The sequence below is a fragment of the Genypterus blacodes genome, unplaced genomic scaffold (assembly GCF_046128005.1).
Source record: "Genypterus blacodes isolate CSIRO-AG114 ecotype Tasmania unplaced genomic scaffold, CSIRO-AGI_Gbla_v1 ptg000106l_1, whole genome shotgun sequence".
NCBI lineage: Eukaryota > Metazoa > Chordata > Actinopteri > Ophidiiformes > Ophidiidae > Genypterus > Genypterus blacodes.
Window position 1 is genome coordinate 1,501,901 of NW_027466910.1, and position 24,555 is coordinate 1,526,455.

The following is a 24,555-nucleotide window of genomic DNA, read 5'->3' on the forward strand; positions in this document are numbered from 1 at the left end:
CGTTGGCACCAGTGAGCTTAAATATCTTTATACACATAAATTAAATGAGTTACCTGGGTTATGGGAGGCGAGGACATGTAAAGGGGGTCTACAAACATAACATTGGTGACTACCGGAGAGATTATAACGGACACACTCCATCCAGGTACTGAGAAGTTGTGTATAACCTATATTAAAGCATGACATAAATAAGTTGAATTGTTTCGTTTAATTCATTTAAGTTCAAACATTTGACAATTATATAACGACGACAATTAAAAGTGTGCTTGTAGAAAATAGTCACGTCACTGCCTATTTAAGAAACCAGTCGCGGTCTTGATTGTCGCTGAGAGAGCACAGACAAGAGGAACAGAGCGAAGCAAAGACAACGAGCTGAGATTAAAGAGTGAAATATTGATTTAAAAGGATATTTTAAGAAAGAAAACACTTACCTGGCCTGGTCAAGAATTGAGGAGGGCATATACCAAAGTAAGCCACCGCGGTTTTGTTGAGTCATTGTATTGTATTTTTAGCCGCGTTGTTTCTGTTTTGAGTATTAGCGGGGTAGGTCCACATTAATGACATTAACCGTTTTGGAAGTTTATTGATTTGTGTGGAAAAAAAACCTTCAACATTAACTGTTCGGCAGTATCAATAATTATTGTTCTGAATGTAACCAGAGAATGAATGTATATTGTGTTAGTGAAAAAGGGTTACCTTATTTTGTGTAGCTATTTTGTGTCAATGAACGCGGTTCAACGGTACCGCGCACCGCCATTTTAAGGCTGAAACTTGAACTGAAGCGTGTTTACACCTTATACTGTGGTCTATTTTCACAGTTGTCAACATTGTCACATTGCCATTTAGAAAAAGTGAAATGGTCAATTAACCTGTGAAAGACAGATAAGGAGAAATAGTGAAACTAAAAAGCTGCAACCTATTTCTGTAGAATAAAAGAATAGGTAATGAACCTGTTGAATTTATTCCAAATGAGTCTAAAGACTGTCTAACTTAAACAAACTATCTGGATTTATTAATGTTTTTTCTAACCTAGGTGGAAAACAAAAGGGAAAGTGGATTATACCTGTTATTCTATTATACTTACTTTTGGTACCTGTTGGTCTATTTATCTCAGTTTTGTCTTATTGTATTGTATTGTCTTGTCGACCTGAACTAAATTGCCAGCTTTTGCATTTAAAGTTGAAGGTCTTTGGTCTATTCTTATATTGCTTTCCCCACTCATTTGAGCTTAGGACTGGTCCAGTAGCATAGATAGTGGTGTTGGTTGAAACAAGTGCTACATGTGCAATCATAGTGGGGGCCCAACCTTGCTGCTGCCCCGCCTCATCTTTCCCTTTATGTGCGCCGGAGCTCTGCAAATTTGGCAATTTCGACAAAGAAAATTATTGTACATGCAGAAATTACAAATCCTAATTTGTTTTTCAATTTCAACAGCTATTTTCATTTGAGTATGAAGCGAGTGGGGCTCTACACTGGGCTCTTCCATATCATGGAAATGCGAGTTGGTGGTGACAGCCAATGGTCCACCAGAGAGAGAGAGAGAGAGAGTCGTCCAGTCAGCGGCCTCACTGGAGGGGAGATGTTGCTGACTTGACCAGAAGTAGCTGTGTGACCCTCCGGCTGTAGCCACCACCATAGCCCTGTGATTTGGTAAGCCAACCATTGCAGGTCTCATCCTAAGGGCTGCAGGTTCGCCTTGCTAGACCGGAGCCGCTGAATGGGGTCCTGGACAGCATCGAGGTGTTTGGAGAGAGCCACCTGAGACGACATTCCCAAATCTAGTTAATGCAGCTCCATGTTCCCCGTATCCCGACAGTAGCAGTGGCAGAACCAGATCGACATGCCAACGGCAAGAATCCAGTAACTTAAGGGACCCCTCACCATTAACCCATCATTAGGCCACTTTTAGGGCCACTCGACTAGGGGCCCACGACCCGCCTGAATGTTCAACTTATCGTGCTAACACACACCAGCACAAACAACTCAGGAAAAAAACACAACCATCAGCCCAGAGAAGTTGCAGGTAGAAACTGCAGGAGGGTGGAACCTGCTCCGGCCTATAGTAATATACGGCGGAATATCACAAAGGTGGTTGCAATGATGTGCAGAGGCAGAAGAATGGCACAAAGCGAGGTAGTGGGAGTAGTAAGTGGGAGTGGCCCGCATTAAAAAGCAGTTTATCTAGCCATTCTTTTTGTTGCTGAGTGGAAAATGTCAATGGTGGTCTCTCTGCACTGTTGGATGCAGAAATCAGACTTGGAATCAGAATCGCTTTTATTGCTAGTTAAGTTTGCACTTAAAAGGAATTTTTGTGGTTATTGGTGCGATAAAAACATACAAGACATAGGACAACAAGACAACAACTATGCAAAGAAATTGAAATGAATTAGAAAAACACACGAAATTAATAAATTAACTAAATTGAATAAGAAAAAAAACAAAAACTGCTGACAAAAAATAACAAAACGGTTACATTTCAACCATTGGTTGTGTTGTTGTGGTGTGAAAAATTTCCCCGGTGGTCTCGTAGCAGTTTCTGAGGTCAAGGAAAGGCTCCTGAGAACAGAAAGATCACCATAATTGACAGCAAGAAGGCACTCAGAAAATTTCACTTTGTGGATAGGACTCTTATAAGAAAATCACCCTGTCGGCTAGGGTTTGACTGTGAGACACACAGACTGGCAGTGACCAACATGAGACTGGAGGCTTTCACATAATGCAGCCTAATAAGTGAAATAACTTACTCTATCCGTTTCAGTGTAGAGATGGATTGTTTTGACCTTGCTGGACCTGTACACCACTTGGCAGAACGCTTTGAAGTTCTCCAACTGTGTTTGACACATTTATGACTATTTCTGATTCAATAATTGATCAGACAATATGAAAAAGATGATAAATCAATAATAATGTTATTTGAGGCCCTGAAATGAATCCAATCAAGGCAGATTCAGACTCGGCATTACAAGATAACTGTTCCAACACTCGAAGACAATGATAGAAAGGGAGTTCTTACTTGGTGGGTACGTTGAATGTATGGGTCTTCCACCCACACTTCTGTGACGTCGTCACCAAGATATGGCTCGAACAAGCTCTCATAGATGTATCGTGTGTCATTGTCTTTTATTTTTATTTCTTCATGGCGCAGCTGGTCAGACTGAGTGAGGACAGAGAGAAATAAAAATGAGAGGTGGCCCAGAAATCTGTCTAGTAAATGACAATTTTCTTTTTTCTTGCCATTTGTTTTCATTGAAGCAAACATTTTACATGACCCTGTGCATACAATTGTAGGATATTTTGGAGATCATTTTTTAAACAGGAAGAGGAGAGAGATAGAGAGAAAGAAGGAAGGTTGTATTATTCATACTATTGTTAAACCTAATACGTAGACCCTGAGGTAGAATACAAGTAGATTGAAATTGCAATGATCTCATAGGTTAAATACAGTGTCTAAATGACAACTTTGATGATCACTTAACTTCTTGCATCATGCGCAATCCATCTTTGACCTGCTCTGCTTGGCCCATGAACGTCGTGCAATTTTAATTTGTTTGTGGCGTGTCTCCTCTGACAGCATTCATAGACAGCATAGTGAATCTGACAGTGGAATGGATGAAAAATATAAGTGTGATACCTTACTTTGGGATTCTTGAAGAAGTCCAGCCCTCCTTCTATCTTTATAACCCAACCGTTGTCAAATCTGTCAAACTGTTTTTCACTGCGTCGATGAGCAGCTCCATCATATCATCGTATCTCTGGCGACCCTGCTGGAGGCTCCTGAGCTCTTTTCAGAAGAGACATGGCATCCTCTTCAGACCCTTGCCTCGTTCTTTTGACCCCTCTTCTGTCTCTGCCACTCATTTTTACTTCAACTTTAGACGTTCCCCTTGGCCTGTCTTGAGCGATGCCGGCTGGAAAGAGATTTTGATTTAGATTTTTGCATCCCAATGCAATACTAGAGATGTTTTTCTATTTAGACTGTAAGTGTCCCGTTAAAGTTTTTCCAAGCCTAGCCAACACATTATCAAGTCTTTAGGGTTGTTAATGGGGCTTTGCGTGTTTCTACTCACGCCATTCACGCCTGACGGGAAGAGACTGAACAAACTGGTGAAGAAGGCCAGCTCTGTCCTGGGCTGCCCTCTGGACTCAGTGGAGGCGGTGGGGGACAAGCTGGCACCTCGTTGGACAACTTGCTCCATCCCTTACAATAGCTTCTAACACCCCTCTGCAGCTCATATAGTGACAGGCTGCTTCACCCGCGGCGTCTCACAGAGAGATACCGCAGGTCTTTCCTTCCTGCAAGCAGTCAGACTATTCAACCAGCACTGCTCCCAGTAAACTTGGTCTAAAACCAAAGCCAACTGAATATCTGGCCTCAGCACATATCATTTTATTCCCTCTATGTCTCCTCCTCGCGCTATAGAGCAGGGGTGCCCAATACGTCGATCGCGATCAACCGTAAGTAATGTGGGTAGATCTAATGGCAATAAAAAAATTCTGCAGTACTTCCCGTACTACCTACACCGGGAAGTAGCCGGTGCCGACGCCGCAGTGTCACTCACGGTATTGCACACTCGGCAGCACACACGGTGGCAACCAACCCACACACAAACACATGGACACCAACACACACACACATGTTTTTTGGATGTATGTTTTAAGGATGCATGTTTTTTGTTCATGCATCCTTTGAGTTATATTCTTTGGATTGCATTACAGGAAATGAAAATGTCTTCAATTATAAACAGCCATGAACAGTGTAGGAAATGTGAATTACACTAAGATCAGAACAAAAGTGTTTTTGATTACCAAAATTCAACAAAAATTGTTGACAAAACAGTTACATTTCAACCTTTGGTTGTGTTGTTGTGGTGTGAAAAACATCCACGGTGGTCTTGTAACAGTCGGTCTTTCCTAAAGGCACATATATGTGAGTGAGTTGATGAAGCTCACATGTACCTGATTGCACATATACAGGTGCAGCTCAATAAATTAGAATATCGTGGAGAAGTTCACAGAAATGGCAGCATCCTGAAAAGTATGTTCACGTTTGTACTCAATACTTCAGGCCCCCTTTGCACAAATGACTGCATCAATACAGCGTGGCATGGAGGCCATCAGCCTGTGGCACTGCTGAGGTGTTATGGAAGCCCAGGTTGCTTTGATTTTGGCCTTCAGCTCGTCTGCATAGTTTGGTCTGGCGTCTCTCATCTTCCTCTTGACAATACCCCATAGATTTTCTATGGGGTTCAGGTCAGGCGAGTTTGCTGGCCAATCAGGCACAGTTAAACCATGGTCGTGAAACCACTTTCTGGTACTTTTGGCAGTGTGGGCACACTCTAAAAACAAAAGCATTGGCTCAACAAAAAAAATTACGCAACAGTTTGCATCAATCTTTTTGAGTTACAACAACTTCTAATGAAATTATGTTTAACCAACAAACTACATTGAGTTAGGGGAATTAGCATTTCCGCTACAATCAAACGTATTTTAATTACCGCTACCACTTAATAATTGGTAGCATTAACACAAGTTTTTAAGTTGATTACTCAAAAAATTTTGTTGTATCAACTAGTTTTTCCAAACTGTAAGTTGTATCACAATAGTAACCAAAGTCCAATTTACAATACAAATATCTCACCTAACATAGACATAAAAGCAACATTGGATGAAATGAGCAAATGAATTTAGATTACACAACGTAGTTGACAGTTACACAAATAAGCAATTAATCATGATTTTCCTCCCCACAGCACAAATGAAAAGCCCTCTCTAGCTGAGCAAATTTGTCAAATGAAACTTTATCATTCTTCACTGTTATGCTAAAATAAAGGGTTGGATGGCCAAATTACACTGCTAAATATGACTAGCGTTAGCTACATATAGAAGTACAACATATTCCATCAACTGTATTAGCATGTGTAGCCTAACGTCTGTGCATGGGTCCACTATTGGTCATATTACAATTGAGAATATGCCCAAATACATTGCTTTAGTAGAATTTATTTGTAAATGAAATTATAGTCACCTTGAAAATTTCCTTTGTAACTTTTTTCTTCAGCTACAGGTCCTCTAACACACAGTCTTAACTGTCTGAATTTGTCCAGGCATGTTACGTGGGGGGGGGGGGGGGACTTGAACTCAAGGTGGAGAAAAATTAAGTTACCAAGCGAATTTCATTAAGTTACTACAACTTGAATTTTGTTTTGAATCAATTAACGCAGAAATTTGAGTCTAAATTACACACAATATTAAGTTGATGTAATTACCAACATTATTATGTAAACACAACTCATCAAAATAATGTTTGCAACTTAAAAAATTGATCTAAATCAATAAATTAGAATTTTTATCTTGCAACCATGCATCTAATTAATTGGTGGTAAAAGGTCCCCTGAATTACTTTTTAGAGTGCAGGTGCCATTCCTGCTGGAAAATGAGATCAGCATCTCCATAAAGCTTGTCAGCAGACGGAACCATGAAGTGCTCTAAAATTTCCTGGTAGACGGCTGCGTTGACTTAGGTCTTGAGAAAACACAATGGACCAAAACCATCAGATGACATGGCACCAAAATCATCACTAACTGTGGAAATTTCACACTAGACTTCAAGCAACTAGTATTATGATCCTCTCCACTCTTTGAGTTGGAGAGTCACACCTGAATTTCCAAATGATATGCATTATAAAAGGGGTTCTTTTTCTGCTTAGCCCAGGCAAGACACGTCTGAGTGCGTTGGCTCTTTATGCACTGACTCCAGCCTCAGTCCAAGCCTTGTGTAGCTTACCCAAATTCTTAAATGGGGTTTGCTTGACAATAGGGCTGCGGTTCTCCCTGTTGCTTGTGCACCTTTTCCTACCACTCTTTTTTCCTTTCTATGGATATGCTTGGATACAGCACTCTGAACAGCCAGCTTCTTTAGCAATGACCTTTTGTGGCTCTCCCTCCTTGTGGAGGATGTCAATGACTGCCTTCTGGACAACTGTCAAGTCAGTAGTCTTCCACATTATTGTGTAGGCGACTGAACCAGACTGAGACGATTTAAAGGCTCAGGAAACCTTTGCAGGTTATTTTAATTGATTAGCTGATTAGAGTGTGACAAGATGAGTCTAAAATATTGGACTTTTTCACAATATTCTAATTTTCACTCAGATACTGAATTAGGGGTTTTCATGAGCTGTAAGCCAAACTTATCAAAATTATAACAAAGGAACGCTTGAAATATTTCACTTTGAGTGTAATGATTATTGAGCTGCACTTGTATGTGACTGATTTGATGAGGCTTACATGTACCTGATCACACTGTCCTGGATGGAAGAGGAGTACTGCACATCCACAGTCACATTGAGACTCTTCATGATCCACGTTGTGCCCTTCAGACGCTTCTTCTGTGTTCTACGGTCTGTTGACTGTGAGACACACAGAATGGCAGTGAACAACAGCACAACCAACATGAGACTGGAGGCTTTCACATAACGCAGCACATTAGTTAAAGAACTTAGTTTAGCCCGTGAAGTGAGGAATCAGAATCACTTTATTTGCCAATTAAGTTTGCACTCAAGAGGAATTTACCATCAATGTCTTTGGCAGGCTGAACTTCTTCAGCTGCCTCAGGAAGAACATCCTTTGCTGGGCTTTTTTGGTGAGGGAGCTGATGTTGAGCTCCCACTTGAGGTCCTGGGAGATGATGGCTCCCAGGAAACGAAAGGACTCCACAGTATCAACTGGGGAGTCACACAGAGTGATGGGGGCAGGTGGGGCTGCGTTCAGTCGGAAATCCACGACCATCTCCTTTGTTTTCAGAGCATTAAGCTCCAGATTGTTACGCCTGCACCAATTTACCATACGGTCAGTCTCCTGCCTGTAGGCAGACTCGTCCCCATCAGAGATGAGTCCAATGAGGGTGGTGTCGTTCGCAAACTTCAGGAGTTGGACTGACTGATGACTGGAGGTGCAATCATTTGTGTATAAGGAGAAGAGCAGAGGGGAAAGAACACAGCTTAGAGGGGAACCGGTGCTGATGGAGCGTGAGGCAGAGATGGATTGTTTTCAAATTGCTGGCTCTGTCGAAGCTCTGACAGAAGGTTTCAAAGTGGAACAACTGTGTGACACATTAGACATTTTTGATTGAATAATTTATCAAAAAATATAATGACAATGTTATTTGAGCTCCTGAAATGAATCCAAGGCAGAAACAGACTTAGCATGACAGGATAACTGTTCCAACACACATAAGCTTGAAACTGAGCTCTTACTTGGCCGGAGTGCAGCACGTTTGGGTCTTCCACCCACACCTCGGTGAGGTCATTGCTTATGTATGGCTTTAACAGACAATCATAGGTGTAACCTGTGGCATTCTCTGGTATTTTAATCTGCTCGTATACGTCCCTGCTTGAAGAACAGGGACAGAGGGAGAAATAAAAATGAGGTGGCACAGAAAGCTGTCTAGTAAATGATAACCTTCAGATTAAATGATCATTTACCTTCTTTCAGCTTATTCACTTGAGCTCTGATCTTCTCTGCTCGTCCCATGAATATCTTAATCTTATCTTCCATCTCTAATGACAGGAGAAGAGGAAGCAAACGTGACCATCTGATTACATCGCCTTTTGAACCAAATTGCTTTACAATGACCTCACATTATTTACAATACAACTGGGAGTGTCTGCCTAGGATCTCTACCAAGCAGGACAACTTTGCCCCAGGGTTGGTCAGACTCCATCGGGTCCTTCAGAGTTCTTTCCACACAGTCCACATTTTGTGGTTTTGTAAAGCTCAACAACTGTGTAAAGTAGCGTACGCAGGTTCAAACTGTTATAATTGAGGCCCCTGGTGAGTTCAGGTCTGATTTTCTTCTCTTATGGCGCATGCCTGATAGCCTCATATAGTTCTGTTTGCCATTCAGCTTAGAATAAAGCAACTCCACAATTTTACTTTGTTCTGTGTTGAACCATTCGGACCTCCCATTTGGGACAACTCATCGAAAGAGTGGGTCATCCCTAGACATCTTCATATTTTGTTGAGTTAGTAGAGAAGTGACTTCACACAAGCGCTGTCCAAACTAACTTATTTTCAGTAGAAGTAGCAACACAGTCATGCAGTGACGTAGGTCGTAATGCTAACATTTGCTTAATGACGTTGATTGCGTGATTACGTCCAACATCGTTATCTAATGACGTAAAACTAGGTCATTCCGTAGATTGCACAATTTCATTACTCAAATTGAAGAATAGAATAGCTTTTATTGTCATTGTATATGATGCCTGAATCTTTGATCAGTAATAAAATAACAGCAACAAACTATAAATAAACAACTACAAACAAATATTTAATAATAAATAACAATAAATAAACAACACACAGTATCATACATTCAAACATAAGTAGTCCCACAGCTCAAGATGTCCCAATAGCTCAAGATGTCTCATATGACATGTCTCAACATCCCATATGACATTACGACATCACATATGACATCATGAAATCCCATATGACATCATGACATCACACCCCAAATGACATCACATGTCCCTTGCCCCATATGACATCACATGACATCATAGCTGAACAATCTGTCCCAATTTGTCCCAATATTGCAATTGACTTTTGGGGTACTAATTTGTCTAATGTTTGATTTTGTTTAGCTCACTTATGGCCCTTACAAAGAAGTTGTTCTTCAGTCTGGTGGTGCGCGTGTTCAGTGATCTGTATCGCCTTCCAGAGGGTAACAGACAGAACAGGGAGATACAAGGGTGGGATGCATCTTTCAGGATGGTGTTGGCCCTGCGGAGACAAGTCTTAAAAATGTCCTCCAGAGAGGGCAGGGGAAGTCCAATTAATAAATTGACCTGCCATCTCAGAGAAAAAAATATGCTTTTTCTTTTCTTTTTTTAATTGTGACTTCCTAACCAAACAATTTTACCCTGAACTGAATGTGTTTAAATTATTGGACGACGCATGCGCAGACTCGCGTCTATGTCCAGACTTTCAGCGTTTCAATATATGTGATTCTCCTTACGGTTTACAGATCATATACGTTGTTTTCGAAGTTTAAAAGTTCAATAAAGTTTTGTCTCCTTTAGTGTTTATTATCTGTGGATATAGATGAAGATATTACCAATACGAATAAATCCAGCTGTTTTCTGATTAATCAAAATTCGTATTTCCGGTGGACAACTGGAGTTTGTAGTAGACATGTCCATAATGACATTCATTGTTGTGCTTTACATTTGAAAAATCTTAAAATGTATATGCAATGATTATCATACTGAAAAATAATAAAAATTATAACAAATGCAACCATTCCATAAAAATGAAATTTCTCAGTAACTAAGAGTTTTGAGTGTGTTGAGGGCTGTAATGTGAAATGTAGCATTTATGAAAATATAAATATGCCATGGTGTTGCCAATTGTGGGAATATGTTTTTGATTGTTTGACGCACAATGAAACACTTGGAGGTTGATATGTGACCTGATGGCTTAACTGAGCATGTGCAGTGTAATAAAGTTTTTCTCTGAGATCCTGATGGCCTCCTGTGTTTTATTCCTATCTAACTCTTTTGATCTGGCACTGGGTACTTACTTGTAGTTTACCAACTTGTAATAATTGGGATCACCTCTTCAACCTTGAATGAGCAGTACTTTTATATACTGTATAGTTTTATAATTGTAGCCATCTCTTTCCTGGTTAATTCCAGATTCAGCCACTAAAGGCTCCCTATGGGCTCCCTGCTGTAGAGGACATGGCTGAAAGACACGTGTTTGACCAACCTGTTTTATATCCAGTCTGTTCGTCATTGTCAGACAGCAATGTTACTGTTCAGTCTTTGATGTCACTTTGATGTAGGGCAGCCGATAAATGGCTGCCCTGTAGTGCATGTGTTTGTGTGTGATATGTAGGGGGTGTAAAATTTCAATTGTGTGTGATTGCTGTCAATTGCATGCAAAATGACTTGAATAAACTATCTTAAATCTTAAATGATAATTCAGCAGCATGTGATGTTTCAGTTTCTTTATTCATCAGGATTTATTAAAAAACAAAGTTTGTTTGAAAGGTTATCCAAGTTTGAATGCAGTTTTCTACCCTTGGCACATTTTTGTGGAGGCAACTTCTCTCTACAGGATGTGATAATTGTTTTTTTCATCAGTTGTTTGTGCTGGTGTGTGTTAGCACGATGTCAAACATTCAGATGGGTCACGGGCCAAGGAACATTATAGAATTGAGGCAGAATTACTTTTAGGCCATAAATTATTCAGACTTGTCCTGTTACCGCTAGATGGGAGCAGAGACTTAGGACAGTACAGCCAGCTGACAAGCTAATACACATAGATCACATTTTATCATGTACATAACTAAAGTCACTGAAATAAGGGTCGAGAAATAAACGGGCTGCTAGACTGTTTTGCAATGAGGTAGCCCTGAGAGAGAGAGAGAGAGACAGGAAACAGGCAGTGGCTCTCAGTCTTCATCAGAATCAGAATCTGAGTCGTAGCCTCGTCCTCTGATGCTCTTTTTCTCCACTTTAGTGAACTTTGAGCCAGGCCTCTGTTTGAGTGTCGGAGGCTCCATCAGGTTACCACTAGGGAAGGAAAGGAAAGGAAAGGTGGCGTGAGTTACAATAAATAACAAACTACTCTCTTCAGATAGCCAATGATGCCACAAGCTGGAATACGTTGATGTATTAACCTGTAGTTAATGACGTCCGCACAGCCGAGTCTCCACTCCAGCATCTCTGTGGGGAACTCGTCTGTGTTTCCCAGGTCAGAGAATCCAATCACATAGTCCTTTGTTTTCCCGTCTACCACCAGAGCCAGGGTGGGAATCACCTTGATCCGCAGCCTCTCGGACAGAAAAGGGGCTTTCTCCACATTCAGCTTGATAAATTTGGTCTCAACGTGCTTCTTTGCCAAGATGGCCAAGTGTTTGTCCACAATCTTACATCTGTATGCAGGAGACAGTGACAGTTGAGAGAAACTGATTAAAGCAACAACATCATGACAATTCAATTCTTCAATCCCACAACATTTGCTGTGACCCTGGACATCAGAGCTGCACTTTGCCCACCTGAAAGTGGAGTTTTTGTAGAAATGGCAGACGACTTTCTTGCTTTCCTTGACCTCGGCGAAAAAGTCTTTCTCGCTGGGGATTTCTCTGTATTCTCCATGGCCTTTAGACAACCACTCCTACAAAATAAAGAGCTGCTATGAACAACAGAGCCACAGATCTAAAAATGCTGCAATGAATCTGAACAAATCAATCACGTAGAGAGACATGTATATTCCTGTTTAGATGATTGTGTTATTTGCACAGCAGTCTGAGAGACTGGTTACCTGCTTCTGTTTCTGGGCATTTTTAAGGGCCTCCAGTCGCCTTTCCTTCAGTCTCTCCAAATCATCTTCATCCATATCATTGAGTTTGCTCAGCTGGGCTTCGACCTGTTCCTCCACCACCTTGGCCGACTGCTCCAAAACCTTTGATAGGATGTCCATAGTTTGGTTAGCCATGGCTGCTCCCTCTGTGAAGATCTCCCTGAACCTGAGCGGGATGAAGAACAGGTCAGGTACACAATTAAGAAAACCAGTTAGGCATTATGGAACATTTACATTTTCAACTGTAATTACTACTTCTTTTAGCAACATCATTTAACAGTGCCCAAATCTGTAAAACCATAAAGGTAACTAGTAACGAAGCAGTTCAAGGCCCCAAATGCTTAAGTATAATTAATCGGTGAAGCTGCTATATACACATACAATCACACAATGACAGTAACCAGTGAGCAGCTTTAATGTTCCGTATGTGACAGCTTCATTCCTGGCAAAGACAGAAGGGATTTCATGAAAAGGAAGGGTCGCGTCCCGTTTCAACACTTCATCACCTGATCCAGGCTGTAGTCGCCAGGTAACCAGTTACTGTCTATTGTTACTGAACACAGCTCGGATTGGCGTACAGACAAAGCGATAGTAACTGCGGACACACCTAGTTCCTCCCGGTTTTCTTACTAGCTGGACCCTTAGCTACATTGTTGCGCCATTTGCTATCACCACACTATAGCCTGTGCAGCTACTGTAGCTAACCAAACATTCCTCTCGATATTAATGTTTGGAATTTGGCGAGCTAGAAGGTAGAAAACGCATCCGACGAGCTGAAGTACGCATCAAATGTAGCTGTCGAGCTAACGTTAGCCTACCCCGTTAGTTATTGTGGCTCGAAATGGAGAGATACGCCTCGATATAGAAACGAGGCTTTACGAATGTGTGACGTTATGTACTTAATAAGAAGGAATTGTGAATATGTGCGAATCATAGCCGCAGTATTGTTAATAATGTCAGATTTAGACGCAGGTGCTTACCAGCGTTCCGGTCAGCGGAGGAAATTAGGACGACGTCTGCCGAATAGCGCGCGTGACGTACTTACACGCAATTTACGTCTCCTGTGGGGCAGCGTGATGACGTCAGTGTTAGCCGTCTGCTCTCCTTGGTGCCTGAAATTCATCCTCCAATCGAAGAATGGAGATGGATTCTTTGCATTTTACATGCAGTAGACATCTCGATGGGTGAAAGGCCACCATGATCTGCAAGCACAGCGTCAACGCACCTGAACGTGGAGGTCCAACGCTTTCCTCAGTATTTGTTTACCTTTGACATTTACCATCCATTTGTATTGTCTGTCATTTGCAACATCCCCGCACAAAGGAAGACCGTCTTATCGACACAGAGAAATTTAAGCAGAGTTTACAGTTTATTACCAAGATTTAGAAAACTTACAAATGATTTCACAGCTTCAGGTCCTCAGGCACAGGCCAGTTTACAGAAGACAGGCTGGACTTTAACTCCTGACCATTCCTTTCGGGAACACATGAAAGGCGGGGAGAACCAAATTCTTCAAAGTGAGAAGAGGAGACTTACATTGTTTTCATTACATTCATGTCAACAGGAAAAGAAACAACACACATAATATCTTGAATGATGAGTTCGCATGAAAACTAGCCTGCTGTGTGTGTGTCTGTGTGCCCAGTGCCTTTACAGCCCAGATCAAATGTTAACTTCACTATAACACATTTCTGTTGCCTTAAACTATACTGCCATCTCCTGGGCATGAAGTACACACAGCTACAAGATGGATTACAGCGTTACAATTCAGTTCCTCTGTTCCTCCACAAATCCAGCATTATTCCCTTATAGCGATTTATGGGACAAGTCACGAGATAAGACACTGAAATACCAATGTTCATTCCAGACAAGGCTGTAGTGAATGTTACGGTACGGTCTTGTTTGTGAATTATAGAAATGCATAGGCTACTCATCGATTGCCATAACCCCTCATCACAGTGCTGCTGAGAATCAACAGCGCATCTCTTCTTGCTTACAAATGAAGTGCTTTGGCCGGCTTCAGTCCATATCAGAACACTAATAAACAGTGAAAAAACTTTCAGAATTAAAGACCATTACTAAGAATACACTCCATGACTCCAAACAATACAAGAGTTACACACTCTACATACACTATTTCTTTTAAAACTTTGACCAAGGACCTTTGAAAACCTTATTTACATGCTATAATAACAGGGTTTGGCACTTGTTTTTGCGAGAGATTATTTTTTTGCCTGCTTTTGAAGCGACGTGGCAGTAGGAGATATTTCACACGTTTATACAAATAGGAAACACAGATGAAACATTGATGGCAATTTTGAAACACAGTTGAATTAATAAATCTGGCTCTTAACTGTTTCTGGCATTGCTCTAAAATCTGTCAAAAGGGTTAAAGGAGCCCGATCACATGTTTAAACATGATTACTCGTTACATCCACCTAGTTTTGGACCTTGACTTTGGCGAATGGCGCCAAACTAAAAACCTCATGGTGCAGCTTTCTCCAAGAGTATTCCAAAAATTTAAGACAAGGCAGTGTGCACGAGAAATAACCAGCAGAAATGTTGCATGTGTATCAAATACCGCAAGTCTTTAGGAAATGTCTAGATCTAAAAAATTACATGTGTACAATGCTACTACGATTCTTGCTGCTCTGGGCTTTGGTGAGTGGATGGAGTTGAGAAGTACTGCAGGCTTCTCGCCCTTACAGTTGCCTTACATTCGTCGGCGAGTGAATACTGTTCCCACTCTCTCCAAATACTGTCATGGACTTTCGCAACGCTCTAAAATATCATGTCAAATTCGAGGCTCACTCTCAGGAACGTGTCGAACATTCTAACGTCGTGTGGCGTCCCAGTGGAGACACCAGGAGGATTATCCGGACACTGACTTGCTCCAGATGGTAGATGAACTAATAAAGAAGGAGAGGCGGTCACGGTTACCGTGTGGTTCTATCGAGTCACGTAAAGACTAAAGACAGCCGGGACAGGGTGCTTCTGTCTTCATGTTATCTTCAGGGTGCTACCATAAGCTTGGTGCACAACCACCTGCACGTTGTCCAGGATGAAGTCAAACGCCATGCTCCATACAGACTCCACTGACTGCTGCATGAGCCTGTGGAGACATGAGGAATAAGGAGCGTGAGCAGAGAGGAGGAGGAGGAGGAGGAGGATGAAGAAGAGGGGTAGAACTCTACAAACTCCATTATTTACCTTTTCATATATTTTATGATCAAATCCAACTTCTCCAGGTCTTTATCTTCGATAAGATCGGTGCAGTACTTCACCACCTGCAGGATGTCCTCCTCCATGGGTTCTAGGTAGAAATGTGTTCAAAACACTGCTGAAACACGACACACACTCCGTCTGCATTTCACAAACAAGCACGGGCGTTATGACAGAGCTGCCCCTCAGCTGTGTACCTGTTATAGTGGTGACCCATTCCCGGAGGAGCGTTCTGATGTCCATCAGGTCACAGGCTCCAGCCAGCGCCGGAGCCGGGCGAGGAATGAATTTGGACGGAGACTCTGGGACGTCTGTGGAGGGACCCATCTCCAACTGGAATGGCAGAATGGGTGTGAAGTGAAGACATCACTCAATCATACAATAAATGAATCAACACCTGGTTTTCTTCAGCTATTAATCCTGCTTATGAGCTCACCTTTAGTCCATTGATCACCTCCCTGGGTTTGATGGAGGGCGGTTGGTTCTTGGCTGGGCTTTGGCCCGTCTGACGCCTCTTCAGAGGGGAAGCTGTTTTCTTGACGGGGCTCACCGCGTTCTTCCTCTTGTAGCGCCGCTTCACCCGGCCCACACTAATTCCAACTCCTGACTGTTTCAGCTGCAGCAGTGGATTATTTTGCTCCGCTGCAAAGAAACAGCAGGGGGGGAAAGTGAAATTAAGACAATAATGGACCATTTCAACATCCAATTCATTCATCTCTGGACTTACGCATTTTTGGCTGGGGTTGTACGTTGGTCATGCGGCTATAGGCAGACCTCAGTTCCTCCTGGAGCTCTTTAGGAAGGGCAGCAAATACATCTGGGTCAACCTTTGGTCAGAGAGACAAAAGGGAAGAAGAACAGAATTAGATTTTTTAAGCAGTACAATACCGATACCTCTCCACTTCTGATGTTGTGTCTTGTTGTGCCTCTCTGTGTGTCTGCGTGCCTACCTGTGAGAAGTTGGGCAATTCCAGTACAATGTTTACGGATTCTGGCTGGTTGGGAGCTTGAAGGACCAACGTCTGTATGGGCTGAAGACGCAGCGCTACACCAGAGACAGAAGCAGCCTGAGGAGGAGGAGGAGGAGGAGGGGAGGCTCGATGAGACTGAGGGGAGGAAGGCCGTGGAAATGGAGCAGAGGGCTGTGGACTCGGTGCGTGGCGGTTATTTGGTCTCCCAGCTCCACAGCTCCACGACTGCTCCACCTGCTCTCTCAGCTCTGCGGGCAAAGCCTCCAATACAGAACGATCCACCTTGGCAACAAATAAGAAACAATACATCACAAACGTTTCCTTGAACAGATTCCGGTTGGTGAATGAGACGTGTCCATCTCCACTCTACCTGCGAGGGGGAGGGGATCTCTATACTGATGTTGAGTCGAGCTCGAGGGCGCTTTGGAGTTTGCTGTTTGCTCGTGCCTGGGACTGCCTCAGCTGGCCACAGAGGACGAGGAGACGCAGCGGGTGAGGGGACTCTGATAGAAGAAGCCTTTTCCTGATTTGTGCTGTCGGTGTCAGCAGCTGTAGCAGCATCAATGTCTGACACTGCTGAATTCAACAACGACAAAGATATAACATATACAAAAAGGATAAATATGGAACTCTACAGCTCAAACATCCACTGACCTGTGCTGTTGGCCGTGGCAGCGAGTCCCTGACCTAACAACATGTCTCTGATGTTCCGTGTGCGGGAGGAGCCTGTAGATTCCTGGTTGGCAGAGTGATTTCCTTCAAGCAGCTGAACCTGAATGCCCAAACCCCTCAGGTCCTGAACCTGCAACTTCATGGCATGGAACAGCTTGATGACTGCAGAAGCAATCAGCTGACCACTATCAGTGGATTGTGCCAGCATCACCGTCCTATCAAGAGATGAGGAGGAGAGCATCAGTCTGCTGACACCGACATAGAGGGGTAGAACATACACACACTCTCTCTCTCTCACCTGGCCAGGTTATCACAGATGCCATGACCTCCATATTTCGCCGACTCCACTGGAGCTCCCACCTTGCGAACCATGACCTTGAGGGTCACTCTGCGACCTTGCAATCCTGCTTCCTGAAGACGCTTTTGGACTTCCATAGACAAATTGGTCAGGAAAGACTCGGCTTCATCCACCTGCTCACAGCGGAGAGACCAGAGGGTTAGAGAAAGGTAAAGAAGGGAATGAAGGGAAGAAGAGACGGAGACAGAGAGAAACTATGTCTCACCCCAGTAAAGCGGATATTGTAATTCATCTCAGCTGAGACAGACTTTCTCTGTTTCTCATAGCGGACCGGTCGGTCATCCAATCCCCTGCAGAAGCGGAACAGGGTTTGCCCGGTGCGGGGGCCAAACTTCTTCTGCAGCTGAGACAGAGACACTTGCAGGAGATCTCCACACGACCTCACGCCCATACCAGCCAGTTTGTTGCTCATAACGTGGCCCACACCTACAAAACACACAGGACGCATAACTTACTGGAGCCTTTAGCCTGAGAAAGTTCAAAGACAAAAGGACTGTAAGTTCACAAGTATTACCAGAGGGTGGCGCTGTATCTACCTGGTAAGCTGTTCACTGACAGGTCCCTGATAAAATCATCCACTTCCTCAGACTTCAGAAAGTAATGCCCGTCTGGTTTGGCTTTACGAGTTGCCAGCCGAGCCAGCAGGATGTTGGAGCCTGAGCAGGTGAGTCAGATTGAGTTTGTGAAACAGAAAAGCATCTTAAATGAACTTAACGTACACAAACTGCAGCCTCAGAGGCGCACGTACCCATGCCGACTGAAGCGGAGCATCCTGTTCTCTCCTGAATATCTGCTCGTATGGCTTTGGCCAGATCTTCCGGGGCGATTCCCAACTCGGACAGCAGAGAAGAACTGTCGATCAACACTTCATCACAGCTCAGAGCTTCAATGTCATGAGTGTAACTGCAAACAAATGAAGAGGAGAGGGTTTATCTTTGTTAGGACTTTGCTTCAGAAGGACAGAGATGGGAGCGAAAAGTTCAGACGCTCTTCCTACCTGGCCAGAGTCTCATACATGGTGAGAGCCACGTCTTTGTAGGCCTCAAAATCATACGGCACAGCCTGGAGCGACGGGCACAACTGCTTTGCTTTGCCAAAAAACATTCCATTCCTCACGCCCGCCTGCCTGAGAGAGAGAGAGAGAGAGAGAGAGAGAATGTGTTAGTCACTTTTCTAATACTACAATATGTACAGTATGTATTTGTCTTCTATCAGAGCCAGCAAGATGCACCAGTGTGTGTGTTTGTGTGTGTGTGTTACCTGGCCTCATAACTGCAGGATGCAATCTCTGCCATTGAGAGAGCCGAGGCATCATGATCGACCCCATTGGCATGAGAGTCAGGAGCGTCTTGAGAGGAAGAGCTGTTTAGATCCTCCTCTTGCCTCTCTGATGCACAGAACACATGTTCACTTAGTACGGCTCATAGGCTCATGAGTGACACTCTGATAAAAGCCTCTGCACTCTTGGATGTGATCACCTGACCTGCTTGAGCTCGTTTCCTCTGGTAGTACTGCTGCTCCATCTGAGGGTTGGCCCCGGGCCTCAGCGGCACGCGGCCCAGACCGCGGTTACTGGTCACAGCTACAGGCTTCCCTGTAGGCAACCAGAGAGAGCGCCACACTGACAGGGTGCAAGAGATTCTACTGTGTGTATGTGTGTGTGTGTGTGTGTGTGTGTGGTGTTTTAAGCCGCGATACATACATACAAACAAACAAACAAAGAAAGTGCCTTGCCTTTGAGCTCAGGTCGATGTCTTATCCCCACGGATACGAAGAAACAGTCCATGTCCACATGAAGGATACACGACTTCACACTCACCGGTGTCAGAGTACCTGAGCCACACACACACACACACACACACACACACACACAAACTTATGAGTTATCCAAAACACTCCAGAAACAACAATCCCAGCAGGAGTTTAACACAAAGCAGTGACGAGTGCGGTGACATCATTTGCCTGTTGCAGACGATACATCCTTCAAAGTAAAACCTCAAACCATTTCTCCGCACCTTGACTGTCTGCAGGATATTGCGCCACACATTTCCTCAGCCGGTCTCTGCCAGGGAAGGAGGTGGGCCCTTCTCTTCTCCGTCTGCTGTGCAGCTCGTTGACATATTCAGAGAAACCAGACCTCCAGGTGGAGATCTGGTGGAAACGGGAGTGAGAGTAGAACTCGGAGATCAAACCGCTCGTCTGTGCCTGCAGCTGAGACGAAGACTTGGATGAGGAGGTCTTGTCGGCGACGGGCTCCGGTCCGGCCGACGAGCTGTTTGCTTTTGGATCAGATGGCGACGCAGTGTGGTGACTTCCGTTCAGTCGCACAGGAGCATGTGAGAGGGAGCTGGGCGGAAGGAGGAGAGTCCGTTCAGGGTTTGAAGCGGCCTGACCGGTCGGCTGGGGGTCAGGTGTTTTCACAGTCTGGTACGAGGGGGGTGGAGGATTGAGGGGTCTCTGCTCTCTGGCGGACTGTGAGCTGGACTGCTGATTGCGGTTGGGGGTAAACTTGTAGGAGTCAGGTTTAGTCTTGGGGGAATGGGGGGCTCTGACTGGGGGGCTTGCAGGTTTGTTCTCTGAGCTTTTAAGAATGCAGTGAGGCAGTGGGTCCTTGTCGCCGGGGGCAAGATCCTCTGACTTTAAGGCACCATTAACAAGGTGAGTGTATCCGTTAGTGAGGGGAGCGTCCTTCACCTCCAGCTGAGCGTCCTCACTGCCACACCCGTGTGCATTGTTGGTTCTTGAATGGCTCATCGGGTCCAACGAGTTCTGCAGCGACCCATTTCTGAGAAAAAGACAGAATTAATGCTATTAAAGTAGCAAAACAACAACAACAATCAATACCCACTTAGATTCCATACACTCACATTTTTAAGTGCAGTTCCCTGTGGGTGCTCTGGATGGCGTTGCAGGCCGCGCTGCTCTGAGCTCCTGTTTGGCCGCCTTTGTTGTCGTGGACACAAGGCTGAGGTGGTCTGAGACTAGACGGCGAGGGCTGATGCGAGGGGCTGCAGTGCCTGGACTCGGGGCCCGAATGAGGGCGTACTGGCTGACCCGGTGTGACGAAGCCGGCGTCGGGGCTACGCTGGGCGGACTGAGGCGGATGCGAGGTGCTCGGGTTGGGGTCGGAGTTCACGTGAGGGCTGGACGACGACTGCTCCCGCTTGAGGACGGAGTGCTGAGGCAGCTGGAGGTTTGGACAGAGGCTCTGCTGAGGAGGCCCGTGGCTGCGGCTGCTCCCTGCCGTCTGAGGAGCCGGGCGCACACTCACGCTGGGGAAGGTGAGACCTTTCTGTTTGACGTACAGCTGGTACTGCAGGAAGGGCAGCAGCTGGCCAGCCTTGATACTATGTGGAAAGAAACAACAACAACACATTGATAACAAGCAACAACATGTCTCAAAAGAATAAAGACCCTGAACATGACACCTGTGCAAACACACACATGGCCACCTCACACCAACACACACACACACCTGTCAGTGATCCACTCAGGGCGGATGACTTTCTCCCCCTTAAGCTCCTGAATCTTGCTGTTGGGCAGATTGTTGGCGATGATGTGAGTGGTCTTGGAGCGGGAGAAGTAGACGTGGAATTGGCCGCCATGCAGCATCATCAGTCTGCGCAGCTCGTCAGCGCTTGGGTCTGCTCGCAAAACAAACAAACCAAACCGATCAGCAGCGGGAAAAAGCCTTCTTTCTAAACTCAGTAACAGCTGTGAGTGCGGAGGTGGCGGATCGTTACCTGTGTACCCGTTGACGTAGATGGCCACGCCGCTGAAGATGTTAGTGAAGGCGCCTTGTTTGTGTTTCTCCCTGGGGGCGTCCAGTTTAAACTGCTCCTCCAGCTTAGACACCTTGGCGGCCATGTAGCCCCCCTGCGGAGAGAGACAAAGCACAGATTACCTAACCCTGACACTGAAATGTTCATCAGACAGCTGGAGATCTACTTCTTACACTTGGCAAACATAAAGGAGATGGAGAAGAAAGGAGACAAATGGCCACAGAGGCGTTGTTACATTGTCTTTACAAACGTCCATGTCGTCGCTCTAAAGGTAAAACAGAGTCTCCGTGTGTGTGTGTGTGTGTGTGTGTGTGTGTGTGTGTGTAAGTGTGCAGATCCTCACCGTGGCAGCCCAACCGTTATCATCACTGGCTCTCTTCTTTGCCCATCCATCTCGACTCATGCTGAGCAACCTGCAAAAGTAACACAAGCGTCAAAAATGGATCAAACCTGGACATCAAAAACCTTTAAACTAGACTGCAGGCAGATTCTGTAATAAAAAATAACAACCCAATGACAGAGAAAGTGACGGAGCTGACGGGAGGCAAAGTGGATCAGGGGTCTGGGGGTCCTGGTCCTGAGTGTGTGTGTGTGTGTGTGTGTGTGTAGGCTGCCTGCTCCTCTGCTCCTGTTTCCTCCCACAGCGTTACAGACATGCAGGTTAGAGAAACTGGGAACTCTAAATTGCCTGAAGGTGTGAAAGTGTGTGTGTGTGTGAATGAGTATATCTGTCTCGCCACACACACCATGATCAAACTGTGCCATCTATCCGGAGGTGTCACCCCTGTGTGTATGCTGGCACCCCTGCACGGTATAAGCACATGATGCACACAAATGGCTTCACACACACATCCTGAAACAGTGTGTGTGTGTGTGTGTGTGTGTGTGTGTGTGTGTGTGTGTGTGTGTGTGTGTGTGTGTGTTCGTGTGTGTGTGTGTAGGGCCATCTAAGGGCAATGTGCTGCGTGTTTACAAATGGGTTTTCCAGGTCAGATCAAAGAACAACGACAGTCATTGTTACCAAGCGACCAAATCTGTATCCGGCTCGTGGTGAAATCTGCCCTGTGTTGTGGCGTTATAGCTGTTTTACGACCGAGGCCAGGGGTTTGTGGCAGATAGACAAGCCCGGGCAAGACTCCGGCTGCTCCTGCTGCCGCCCGGTGACATCCAAGTTGTGGAGCTCCGGTCTGAGCCACATGTGACACAATGATCGACGCTAAGCTAACGATCGAACAGCCTCATGCAAACACACAACACACACACACATCTGATTGTTCTTACATGACTTCACAGTGTAGCCATGCATGTCGCAGCGTGACGACTTTAACGTCATGTCAGTTCAAAGCGAGCAAGCGAGCAAGTACGAGTGCGAATGTGTCAAATCTGCACAAAATAGGATGAACAATGAGTTAGTCCAACAGATAAACGGGGTTACGTGACTAACCTCCGACTTAGTTCGCGTAGATGTCAACAAACAAAGGTTGGAAGTGTGTGTTCGCCCGCAGCAGAAGTCACTTGTTATTACCTTTATGCTGTCAGACAGGCTGGCTGCCACACACACTTCTCTCTCTCTCTCTGCCTCTCTCTCTCTCTCTGCAGATTCTGGCTGGAAGCACAAACGTCGCTGATCAAACGAGGACACGGCGAAGCGAAATGAATGTCCGCCGGACAGTTAGCGCGACTCCTCAAGCTGGACTTTCTCCGGGGAAGGTCGCCTCCAGGCTGCACCGAGCCTTTCTTATGTTGCCATGCTGCCACGCCATGTCTTCACATTTTCCTTCACCCTCCCAGTCCGTTTACTCTCCATTTCTGCCGCCTGATCCCTCTGCTTCCCCCTCTGTCAGCTCGCGTCAAGTCCACCATTACAAGAACTAGATTTCCGGCAAAGTTTCAAAATAAAATGATTGTAACGAACTGCAACTTCTTTGAACTTGCTCTTGGCCGGGCCGTTAAATGTTAAATGTGCTAAACACACAACGTGCAATTTAAGCTCAAATGAAAGGTTGGGCAATATTAATATTTGATGTATTTCACAGCTATTGCATTCTAAATATTGTTTTTGGTTGCTGTTGCTCTGTTTGTTATCCCTTTGCTTTAATTCACACGTAAATCACAACCTTGCTCTCTTCATTGTTTTCGTTCTCTTGTTTTTGGTTTGTGTCTTGTTTTTTCCTCCCTTCAGTAAGTATAACATAATTTCCAAGATTGTCCTCTAGCTATTGTATTTTTAAAAGTAACTGTAACTTCCTGACGTCTGGTAAGATCGTTGTTTTATAATAATTCGATGCTTCAAATTTAAAAAACGAAATCACGTTGCTTCCTGTTTTCGGTGTCGTATTGCTTTGTCCAGCTTGACACACACAGTCCTCAACTCCACCCCCTCCCTCTTGTCTTGGCTGTGCATAAGGTTGCGGTGCAATGTCGCCCCCATGCGGTCACCTGGATTCAGGTCAGCTGAACTGATTTAGCTGGAAACTGTAGCTCTTGACGACTCGGTTTAGTTTTGATTCACATTATTTGTTATATTTCTACGCCATTGGGGATGAATTCACTTAGTTTGAAGATATTAACATGATTGCTCCGTTGTCGTGTTGTTGTTTGTGTGTAGGCGTGTGTGTCTGGCTCTCAGGACAGCAGTTGTCCTCAGACGCCCCGGCTCATGCACTGGCTGCTGTGACGCAGAGACACGAGTGCGCGCATCACCGTCCCAGCACTTTTAAAGCTGTGAACACGTTGTCCCGGTCTGACACCACAATACTGAGATTTAAACCCCGTGAAGTGTCACGCAAAACACAACAAGATGACACAGCTGTGCTTCTTTCACTGCAGCTTTGCTCAACCAACAACAAAGCAGCCGAATAAGACACCAACAACAAATACAAATATCAAGATTTCAAGATGTAACAGACAGAAGAGCCAGATTGAGTCGGACTGATATAGGTCATAGGTCAAGGAATTTTGATACCAATGGTCTGGAACTGGATTAGTCTTAGTCTACTGTGATAGTTACTATTGACCCAAGGCCTGTCTTGCCCTGGAAAACACCCCTTATTGGCTGTTCCCTGTTGCTATGGTAACAGACACGAGATGCTGAAGTTTCATTAGCGGATTTTGTGTCTGTGCAGCAGGAACTGATTGTTGTGACGGATAGTAAAGAGTGGTGTGTGCGTGTGTGCATGTGAGTG

At 44.6% G+C, this 24,555-nt stretch overlaps 2 protein-coding genes across 2 annotated transcripts; both read right to left on the bottom strand.

Annotated features, from left to right (window-relative positions):
- Positions 1–10,992: 10,992 nt before the first annotated feature.
- On the bottom strand, positions 10,993–13,428 carry LOC143008707 (thioredoxin domain-containing protein 9-like). Its single transcript, XM_076160575.1, has 5 exons — positions 13,346–13,428; positions 12,327–12,531; positions 12,061–12,179; positions 11,683–11,937; positions 10,993–11,575 (listed from the first exon to the last, which is right to left on the bottom strand). Exons 2-5 carry the CDS (start codon positions 12,498–12,500, stop codon positions 11,455–11,457), a joined length of 669 nt encoding a protein of 222 aa, XP_076016690.1. The 5' UTR covers positions 12,501–12,531; positions 13,346–13,428; the 3' UTR covers positions 10,993–11,454.
- A 287-nt stretch (positions 13,429–13,715) lies between these two features.
- rev1 (REV1 DNA directed polymerase) lies at positions 13,716–23,222 on the bottom strand. The gene is made up of 22 exons (XM_076160542.1): positions 22,896–23,222; positions 21,714–21,783; positions 21,332–21,464; positions 21,064–21,232; positions 20,456–20,935; positions 19,604–20,373; positions 19,323–19,421; positions 19,072–19,182; positions 18,849–18,975; positions 18,586–18,714; positions 18,337–18,491; positions 18,125–18,244; positions 17,794–18,014; positions 17,529–17,701; positions 17,213–17,445; positions 16,929–17,134; positions 16,538–16,840; positions 16,315–16,414; positions 16,024–16,229; positions 15,785–15,920; positions 15,576–15,678; positions 13,716–15,477 (listed from the first exon to the last, which is right to left on the bottom strand). Exons 2-22 carry the CDS (start codon positions 21,771–21,773, stop codon positions 15,366–15,368), a joined length of 4,146 nt encoding a protein of 1,381 aa, XP_076016657.1. The 5' UTR covers positions 21,774–21,783; positions 22,896–23,222; the 3' UTR covers positions 13,716–15,365.
- Between the last annotated feature and the right edge of the window lie 1,333 nt (positions 23,223–24,555).